This window comes from Chrysoperla carnea, chromosome 4 (genome assembly GCF_905475395.1).
Source record: "Chrysoperla carnea chromosome 4, inChrCarn1.1, whole genome shotgun sequence".
In the NCBI taxonomy this organism is placed as follows: Eukaryota; Metazoa; Arthropoda; class Insecta; order Neuroptera; family Chrysopidae; genus Chrysoperla; species Chrysoperla carnea.
In genome coordinates, this window is record NC_058340.1 from 58198213 (window position 1) to 58208729 (window position 10517).

The following is a 10517-nucleotide window of genomic DNA, read 5'->3' on the forward strand; positions in this document are numbered from 1 at the left end:
TAAAATATGTATTAGAAAATAAACGAAAGACGCCGTTTAGAAACGGTAGCTCTAACGTATACATATACCTGAACTGATATGTTAAATTATGTTGTAATAGACGCTAGAAAAATAGTAAATCATTTTGATCATAAGATTATTAACCGTTACGGCTTCGGACTAGGGAGAAACTGATCAAATGGGAGAATTCCCGGTGATCCAAACGTCAAAAAATTTTTTTAGAAGATCCAATGAACTTAAGCCGCGAATATTGAATTCCCGATTAAATTTCATAGAATTATCAAGAAAAACCTAAGAGATACGTCTGTCAAAGCTTGGGATGCATGGCCGCTTAATTCTTTGCTAAACGAATTCGTTTACCTTTTTTGTCGTTTCCTGCCATTCCTCCCCTGCTTGGAACAAACGTGCGTCCACGCGTCCACTTTAACGCACATTTATAAGAATTACGATCATATAAAAAGAGCTCTAACCGGCGATTAAATTGACTTCCGTGTAAACACATCTATTTAAAAAACAGCGTATTGCTTGCTAAAACGTAGAATGTGTCCTTATTCTAAGAAAGCAAAATTATTTCTATTTTATCAAGTCGAAGTTGCTTCTGTTAAGTGTGGAAGAAGTATTTTACGATACTTGTTTGGCGAAAATATTTTTTAACTTCGACTCGTAGGGATTTTGAAATTACAAATTGAAGGGATTTTGAAAAGATCTAAGTACCTATCAAAAAAGTCAAAATTTACAAAATTTAAAAAACCCCCGACAAATTTTTCGGGTACGAAACCCTAAACTTATGTTTTCTGCCACACGCAAGATCATAACGATATCCAAAAATATTGAAGACCTATCTGTTTCAAATCAGACATTTAGTTAGTGAGTACACCTAGAAACCCTTCCTTATTTTGGGTGATTTGTATGTAAATAGAAAAACATTTTTAAAAACGCTACATTTGATGTGTAAACATTATTTTAAGATTATTTCAAGGGAGGATTAGTGACATTAAATATATTTACATAAGAAAAGCTACTGAAATATAAGTTAAACATTAACATTTATAATAATAATCATAACAATAATATTACTTAGAGCCTAGGTTTTGAAATGAACAAAGATACACATATATAAAATCACTATACGTTTGATTGAAATAGATAAATATACTATTGTTTACTTTATTAATTGACAATTTTAATGTTTATTTAGGATTCTTTAATTATTGTAATGAAAGTACATAAATAATTAGTAATATTGTATAAAATTGAAATTATTGTTATTTATTTATAGGTGTATAGAAATTATATATCGGGTGTTCATAAGTCTAGAGAAAACTATATCGATAATAACATAGAGCTGTACAGACACAAAAAAAAACCCAAACCGTAGTGCGAGAGGTAGAAAGAGGCAGAAATTGTAGGCGTATAAGAGAGGCGAAAACAGCTACGTGCGCCTAGTTTATCTGTCTGTCAACTCAACAACAAAAACTTAAACCTTTTTTTAAATCAATAAGGCCCTGCAGCCGCATATAGTATTGGGGCAAGAGTCTGCTTTAAAATCTTAAATGAAACCCGCTCAATTTTATAATACATATTTAAATTCTCCACATAGAACAGTGTTATATTTCCTTTTTTCGATACGAGTTAGGTAACGATGTATTGAAAATAAATTTAGTAATGAAAATAACAAAGTGTTTTGTTTATTTACTTCAAACCTTAATCTCAAAGCTACAGATTTATATTCACTATAAAACCAAGTAGGTAAGTTTTACTGAAAGCGTTTATTTTTCGTTTACTTTTCCCCCTCTTTAAGGTAAACTTGTCTTAAATTAAGGTAAACTTGTCCCTCTTTAAGATAAACTTGTATGTACTTTAATATTTTTCATACATTTATAGAACTTCTTAAAAAATTATTATTTGTCCATTTCGAAGCTTTATGGACACCATGTATATACATGCAGGTTCTTATATAGGAATTAATTACTATACAGTATACTTACAGCATGTATTAACCGCATAAAATCGTACTGCATACCTAAAAAAGAAAATTTCCGTTCGTCTAGTTTTTTCTATACTAAAGTTATATCAATTAAGTAACAAAAACTGCATATACCTATGTAGATTCAGGATCAGGCTTAGGGTTGACGGGATACAAAATAAATATCATACTTAATTACGAATGTACATTCATTGATGAAAATAATACGTATTGGAAAAATGTTTATACAAAGATTCATTTACAGTATCAAATAATTCAAATAACGATTCATATAAGTACATATCAATAAATTCAATGTTCAATAGAAATAATTAATTATCTAAAAAATCATACAATTAATTTAATGTTCACAACAAAGCGATTTATTTGACAAAAAATATATGTCTGCTAACTTCTTCAATTCAAATACACGTGCTTTCACGTTCCATCACAAAACAACAGCAGCAGCTAACAAAACCGAACCACAGAAGTATCGAATAAATTTTATCAATTATCTGACAACGGTAAAATATATTTCAATCAGGAAAAAGTTCAACCAGATATATTGTTTTATTAAATTAAAATAACAAACGTGTAACATATGTTTCGCAACATTATGGGCATTATCAAACAGTGTTTGTAAGTTCCACAAAGTACAGCTGCAGACAATACAGTACGAAATATATTTCTTCAAGTAGTTACAAGCCTAGGAGTGCAGTCGCAGATTTGATGGTGATGGCGCTCTATGTCCCCACTCTCTTTCTTGTAACGAAATACATGGGATCCGGTGTGTGGTCCATTTCAAAAAATTTTGTTTTTCTTCTAATTTATTTTTTAATATTCGAAAATCAATGTACCGCCCTGCTCGAACAAATGACTATAACTTTTTAAATTTCGGCGCCCCTTAAATTTTTCCACCAATTTTTCACCTAGGCCCAGACCTCACCGAGCTAAGCCTTAATCCACCTCTGAATAGTGATATTAATTTATGATTTATTTGAATAGGAAATGGGTAAGAAATTCAGTGTCCGTTTTTTACCGGAAGAAGTAATCGGGACGCAATAATATTTTTTGGTTGTTTCATTGTTTAATCATTAAAATGCATGTTATATAATGTCCTTTGGTACAGCTTAATTTGGAACAAGTGATATTTGAGGACGTAACGCCACAATGAAATCTCGCACGATCCTTAAAACTTAAGTAGGCTATCCATGCAAATTATGTACTGATCTCAGTATTTTCCGATTGATTCTGTACGAATACTTTGGCTACAATACATTTTGTCATAAAACAATCACATCCCATGGGATGTTCAATCTCATTTGGATCCAACAATGCAAATTCGATATTATATCGTCGAATATTATCTTCACAACGTGTTAATTTTACTTCAAATGCAATTGGTGTACCTTCTTCAACTTCTATTTCTTGTGGTAAAATCACAACAGACTGTTTCCAATGTGTTGGTTGATCATTTGGACTTGTTGATAAAATGATAGGGCTCTCCGTTTTATTAACAAAATTAGGAAACTCAACATCAAACCATAAACAAAAACCTTGATAAGTGCCTTCCTTTGATGCAACTGCTATGTCAATTAATTGAATATCATTTAAATCCTTGATTTGAATAGTTTTTAGATCAAATGAACGTACTAATTTTGGATCGCATAGTACATCATCTGAATTTATTACACAAATTTCCGGTTTTAATGATTTAAATAACCGACTGATTTTTCCAACAGATTGCATAGAAATTCCATGAACATTATCCCAGAATTCAAACATGGATGGCATGCTAAAATATTAACAGAAATTTGAGAACGTAATTATGACAATATTAAAATTTTTCATATGTGGGTTAATAAAATATAAAGCTACTATAAATATCAAATCACAATAGTTGCGATTGGCGCATAAAAACCCTTAAAAGTACACGAAATCATTTACGAATGCTGATTGAATGGTTTACTTTGCGAATGAACGTGAAGTTTCTGAAAGACTGAAATTATTTCGGGATATATATGATTTTTGGTCACATCTAATACCCGATCTTTGCATTGTCTGGGCCAAATGTGTCTAGAAAATTAATTTTATCCAAATTGGAATTTAAGAAGTTTTCCGATTTATTACTTTCCCTTTTAAATAATCGAGAAAATGTTTTTTTCTTTTTGGAAATTGATGAAATTTTTTATATAAAACAATACTGGAGTTGCTTTATCGAAAATAATTTTTATTTCAAAGGAAAGAACAAAATTTCGCCAATTTTATTTTCTTAAGAGTGTATTCTTTGAAAAAATCAATAAAATCTCAAAAAGATTTTTGGATATTCCATTTTAGTTAAGAGCTATCCGACTGTGTTATGAATTTTAACGAGGGACTATTTGATAAGTAAAAATTTACTTTTTGATGGGGCAAATCACAAGCTAATTTTTATTTTCGGTTAAATTAAATTTTTTTCCTTAATTTTAGTGCATTCATTACATCATAATTACCTGCATGGAGCCGCATATATTTTAGCTACTTGGGGAAATAAACAACCATCAGGTTTTAAAAATTGATCTCTTGCATAGATAACTGAATCTAACATTCCTTCATGTAATAAATAAAAACCCATCCATTCTGATACTATTATATCAACTTTTTCTGGTAATTCTGTGTCTTCAATTCTCTTATTGATCACCTAAAAAGAATAATTTTCATTAACTTTTATATAGCTTAATATTTATTAAACACAGTATTCGTTTTGCTAATTTTGTATGTACCTCGATTATATCTTCAAATTTATTTTCGGCAGCAACCTCTTTTGTTACGGCCGCATAATTACTAGCCTCAACTGCATATACTTTAGAAGCACCTGCTTGTGCACATAGCACAGAAAGAATTCCAGTACCTGATCCGACATCCAGAACAATTTTATTTTGTATATAATCTTTGTTTGCTACGATTGCTTTGCGATAGGCTTCGTTACGAGGTGAATCGCGAAGCATTAACTCATGAATCTAAAAAGTGATAACAGATATCTTTAAAAAAACATAATAAAACTGAGGAACTACGTAGTATTCTATTACAATATTTTAATGCAATATTCATTTAACTCAAGTAATATCAAACTTGCTACAATTTATAAGCGGTAATTTCTAAGATCTTATTTAATTCAATGAACATTCAAAACGAAATTCTTCTTTTCAGAGGATCTGGTTTTTGCTAATCGGAATCTTTTTGTAAACTGAAATGGGTTGAATATATTTTTTCGTCTCATATTTACGACTACATTATTGTCGTTAACAGTATAATGAACTAATTAGCTAATTGTGATAATGACTGCATTGCAAAAGAAATATGCATTTATATAGAATAGGAAGAAGCTGTTTTAGATCATTTTTAAAATAACTAAAAGCAGTTATAACTAATAAATACAAAAGAATTTAAAATATCCAGAATATTACGAAACATATATTTTAAAAAATATAACCTCAATATCTTCATAACTTTCAAAATAATTTAGTTCATTTGTTTCCATTGTTTAAATTTTAATTTATCTTTAACACAATAACTTCATTCATTTCATTTTTACATAACAAGAATAACTTCTATAATCGTTTCAAATTCAATTCAATATTTTTAACATAAAATTTGATTATGCACGTGCGTTTGTTTACAATTTATATACAATAAATTCAAATTTAATATTTTAATTTGAATTTTGTACTCATTTTATAGTTAAAATTAACAATGGAAAGTGGAGCGCTCTGTCGTTTTTTATATTGAACTATATTCATAATAACTTTCAACATCCGCTTCAAACTATTTTGAATTTATTTCCTCTCATGCATTTCAAATGTATGGAAGCACTTCATAAAGGTAAGCTTATTTTATTAATTATAGATGTGAATAATCTAAAATAAAATAAAATGATGAGCTAATTGTCTCGTTCGTATGATATTAAAGATTACAATTTTCGCGCTGATAATAATTTTCAATGTAATTTTGGTGTAAATTTTGAATTTTTGAAATCTAATAGGTTTTGTTTCCATTTCAGATTTGGTTGAAAACGTGGATTCAGTAAAGTGGAAATTTGGATTTTGGTATTGATTTTGTGAAGAAGCAGTTTAATATATTTTAAATAATAATTGTTTAATTTTTTTAAATTTATATTTATTTTCATAAAGTGTATACTTTTTCATTACGTATATCCGTTTTTATTATTTATAATAAATATTAATAAATGGAAGTAAAATAATTTTATTTTAAACCTTATTTTGAACTCCATTAAATTCGAAATATTTTGTTCATTTTTCTTGTTTCTAAGCTGCAAATTTAGTAACAATTTGTCATTAGTGGAGGGTTAATACATAACCTAATTATTTTATGGCTACGGAGTACTGTTATTTTAAGTAAGATAATGGAGAGTAATCGGTGAAAATACGAGGATTGGAGTTTTCTACGAATTATTGAGATTCATATAGTTAACCAAATTAGATCATTACATTAAAAATTACAACTTTACAAACTAAAATGTTTTCGAATCACGATGCCGAAGTAGTTGGTTTCGATTCTAAATCAAGTGCTGTTAAGTAAGTTTTTTAGATTTTATACTACAGATAAATCAGAAGTATAAATATTATCCGATGTCGAAAAAAACATGAAGTTAATTTTTTTCAAAGTGATAAATCATTAAACAAGGGGTTAATGAAGATTCTGTAACTAGCTGACACGGACTGCTTACGTTAGTAAATAATATAAAAATTTTAAAAATGATTTATTTTTGATGGTTTCGCAAAAATATTTGAGATATGCTTTCGGTAACATTTTGGTTTCATGTTTATATAGATGAGTTTGAGTTACGTACGTACACATTGTTCTCCCTGTATATGGTTTTTCCGAGGACAAATATGCTGCCTGTGTAGATATAAAGGCGACATTTCGCTCAATATAAGCATGTATTACTTTGATATAGGTTTGAAGAATATTCGAATTCTAACAGTTATTTCTAGATTCCTGCAACGAAGATTATAATTAGGTTGTTGTAGAATCAGAATGCATTTGTCCCCCTACTTTAACATTTAGTCATGCCAACAATAATTGACTCCGCCTGATCGTATCTTTTTTCTCACTGGCAGTAATAGTGTGAGCCGTGTAATGATAAATCTGAACTATTTGTTAAACTTTAAGTGGACGAAGACTCAATTTTTAATATTTTTAGATCTACCAACGAAATTGGCTCTCAAACAATACCTTTAAGCTGTGATGAAAAGGGTACAGGACCTGCACCAACTCACTCAATTCAGGTTACTTGGAAAGTCTTCTTAGAAAACTTATTAAAAAATAACACACTTATAAATTTCAGTGTCAAACCTCGTCAGATGCTAGAAACAATACTGCTCCTGATGTAGATTATGACCGTCTTGCTGCTTGGTTGAAAAGAATTTATCCATTAGTGGAAGAACAACTTACAAATGATCAAGATGAAGCCGCTTTTGAAAACTATAAACCCGATATTGATAGTGCTGATAATGTTTCGAAACTGCTTAATACATTACAAAAACCTGATTGGGAATCTAAACATCAACCAAAGTTTCGAGTGAGCTGTTTAGATTGGAATTGTACTGGGAATACAATTGCTGTGGCGTTTTCGGAAGAACATGAATCGTTATGTATACATGATGTTTTTGTGCATACATATTCTATAAATAGGTAAGTTCTAATTCTATCGCGTATCCGAATCAGGACAACATGTACATATCGCAGCCAAAACTGATGCAATGTTGATTTTATCAATCTCCAATAAAATTTTTACGATCCAATATGGTGTTGTATTAGTTAGAAGCGGGTTTATTTTCTCCTTTGTTTCTGTTACATCAGGGTATTTTTAATTGTGAATAATAGTTTATATTTTCATGTAGGAATGGAAATTATGTAGATCCCCCAACAAACAAATTGCTAGTGCCTGCTTGCATATCAACAATTAAGTATCATCCAACTGAACCTTCTGTATTAGTTGCGGGTTGTGTTTCGGGTCAAATAATATTATGGATTCCAACACCCGAAAAGCGTGACATGGTATCAAATACATTTACAGGGCATACTGAAAGTGTTACACAAATTGCCTGGCACAAAATTGAAAGTTTGAATGATTATATTATTATAAGTTCTGGAGTTGATGCAGCTGTTATAATTTGGGATGTTGATATACAACTTCATAAATTAACATTAAAAGAAAGGTAATTAGTAAGGGATGACTGTCTGAAAGCGGTTGATCTACGATTAGCTTCAGATATTTTAACTTAAAAATATCAAAACCATATGCTAACTCCACGATTTAGACATCAATTTTCTCATCTTGAGTATATTCACGTTCCAAAGAACTGGCGATTTATTGGCACTTAGATTCATATAAGAAAAGATAAACAAACTAACACCTGTTTTAAATATTTAGTGAGATCTTTTATAAAATTATTAAAACAACGATTTGGATATTAAAATGTTTAACAAACACATTCTAGGCATTATTTAGTAGGAATATACTAATCGTAGCTACTACTAAGCGTAGGAATATACTAATTTTTTAATTGCGAAATGTGGTATCTTGAATACGAATCTGAGAAAATCAATTGGAGTACTATAATCCTACATCATATAGTGTGTCCCCGGATAGAGGTAACTATACTTGTAAATTTCCTTATTTTACATTTTAAGAAAAAAAGTCATTCTTTATAAGAAGTTTTGCTTATTCTGAAAAGTATGTAGACATATTTAAAATTTCTTAATAATGTATAGGATAGCCAAAAATTTCCAATCAATATTTTTATTTTTGGTAAACTATCCTTCTTTTTTTGTAAGTTGGCGAAATGTTACTAAGAAAAGTTACTCGCAATTAACAATTATGACTCTATACAAAATATCAAGAAGATCCGTGTACTTTAATTATAGTATCATTTTTTATTTGAACAAAAGCTCTAATTATAAAAAAACTTAAGAAAGAAAATAATTATAAATCAATTAACATTTACTCTCCGAGAGTGTATTTTTTTGTGGACTAGTTTAGAAAATGAAAAAGAAAATTTATTTTCTCGGATAATCATTCAATAAGAATGGAATTGTCAAAGTTAGAAAGATCTTCTTGATATTTTGTATAGAGTCATAATTGTTAATTTCGAGTAACTTTTTTTTAGTAACATTTGTCAACTTTTAAAACGAAGGGTAGTTTAATTCAAAAAAAATTGTGATATCAAATTTTTGGCTACCCTATACATTATTTAGAAGTTTTAAATATTCCTACATACTTTTCATAATAAGCAAAACTTCTTATAAAGAATGACTTTTTTTCTTAAAATGCAAAATAAGAAAATTTACGACTATCTGGGGACACACTGTGTATGCAAAATTTGAGGCCAATCGATGATTTGCCGCTTTTGTAGTTCCAGTCAATTTAAAAAAGCGATTAAACAGAAATATATCTTCTTAACTTTTTGTCTAGATATAAAATACATTTACCTCAACTTATGAATCGAATGGTATTACGAAGTGAAAGAGGTGTAACATGTTTTTCATTTTCATTAATAAAACCAGATAAATTTGTCGTGGGTGTAGAAGGGGGTAATGTTTTAGGCTGTTCACTAAATGCCGCTAAACCATTGCCAGGTAATTCTTTTTAACTTTGATTTTTATTCGAAAATTTTAATAAAACTTCTTTGTTATAGAGGTTATTGATGGTTTAACTTCATTGAATCCAGTTGTAACTCAATATGAGGGTCACGAGGGAGATGTCCGTACAGCTAGTTATTCGCCCTATCGAAAAAATATATTTTTCAGCTGTGGACCTGAGGGTGATATACATATTTACGATGAGGATCAGGAAATTGCCCTTCAAATAATTTTTGCTAAAGAAAATTTATATAAATGTTATTGGATACCTTCTGAGGAAAAGGCATTAATAGCCTGCGGTGAAAAGGGTATCAAGTTGTTTAGTTTACAAAATGGCCAACCCATAATTCATTTAGCGGAAGATTGTAAAGATGCCTTAACACATATTGCATTCAATTCTAGAAGGTAATCACGAATGAATTACCAGCTATAAATTCTCTTTTAATAAATATTTTTGATATTTTATTTTATTTTTAGTCCTAATTTGACTGCCGTTGGTAATTTAAGTGGAGAAGTTATGCTCTGGAATATTCCGTTTCGAAAACTTGTTGAAACTGTAAAAATGTGATTTTAGCACTGGCGAGGAAGGGATGTTATGGAATATTTCGTATAGAAAACTTGTCGAGAATATAAAAACATGATTCTAGGATAGTTTTAATATATTTATTTATGACATAATTTTTTATATTAATTTAATACTTTAACGCTTAATTATATCAACTAAAACAATAAACGCATTCCAAATAATTCAATAATTAAAATGAATAAATCCTAACAAATGTTCTGTTTACAAAACCTGAGATATCGTTACAGTGGAATTATGAGATTATATTTTACTGCGGAATTTTAACAAGCGGAAAGTGGAATATCAATGTAGAAGAGAATTATTCAAGATAGCCTTTGAGTT

General features: G+C 29.4%; 2 protein-coding genes across 2 annotated transcripts; one reads left to right on the forward strand and one right to left on the reverse strand.

The window, feature by feature from the left end:
* Positions 1-2513: 2513 nt before the first annotated feature.
* Positions 2514-5619, reverse strand: LOC123297617 (probable protein arginine N-methyltransferase 6.1). Its single transcript, XM_044879359.1, has 4 exons — positions 5439-5619; positions 4729-4965; positions 4459-4646; positions 2514-3761 (listed from the first exon to the last, which is right to left on the reverse strand). Exons 1-4 carry the CDS (start codon positions 5484-5486, stop codon positions 3185-3187), a joined length of 1050 nt encoding a protein of 349 aa, XP_044735294.1. The 5' UTR covers positions 5487-5619; the 3' UTR covers positions 2514-3184.
* A 673-nt stretch (positions 5620-6292) lies between these two features.
* Positions 6293-10288, forward strand: LOC123297983 (cytoplasmic dynein 2 intermediate chain 2-like). Its single transcript, XM_044879829.1, has 8 exons — positions 6293-6396; positions 6427-6540; positions 7170-7254; positions 7314-7660; positions 7870-8187; positions 9444-9607; positions 9667-10015; positions 10088-10288. Exons 2-8 carry the CDS (start codon positions 6482-6484, stop codon positions 10176-10178), a joined length of 1413 nt encoding a protein of 470 aa, XP_044735764.1. The 5' UTR covers positions 6293-6396; positions 6427-6481; the 3' UTR covers positions 10179-10288.
* Positions 10289-10517: the final 229 nt, after the last annotated feature.

Bases quoted from the DNA above. Each gene is read 5' to 3' on its own strand.
- LOC123297617 (XM_044879359.1), bottom strand. From the start codon at position 5,486: ATGGAAACAAATGAACTAAATTATTTTGAAAGTTATGAAGATATTGAG. The intron at 4,647-4,728 runs GTACATACAAAA...TATTCTTTTTAG, and splicing joins AATTTGAAGATATAATCGAG to GTGATCAATAAGAGAATTGA. The intron at 3,762-4,458 runs GTAATTATGATG...TTAATATTTTAG, and splicing joins ATATATGCGGCTCCATGCAG to CATGCCATCCATGTTTGAAT.
- LOC123297983 (XM_044879829.1), top strand. From the start codon at position 6,482: ATGTTTTCGAATCACGATGCCGAAGTAGTTGGTTTCGATTCTAAATCA. The intron at 8,188-9,443 runs GTAATTAGTAAG...CTTTTTGTCTAG, and splicing joins AAATTAACATTAAAAGAAAG to ATATAAAATACATTTACCTC. The intron at 10,016-10,087 runs GTAATCACGAAT...TTTTATTTTTAG, and splicing joins ATTGCATTCAATTCTAGAAG to TCCTAATTTGACTGCCGTTG.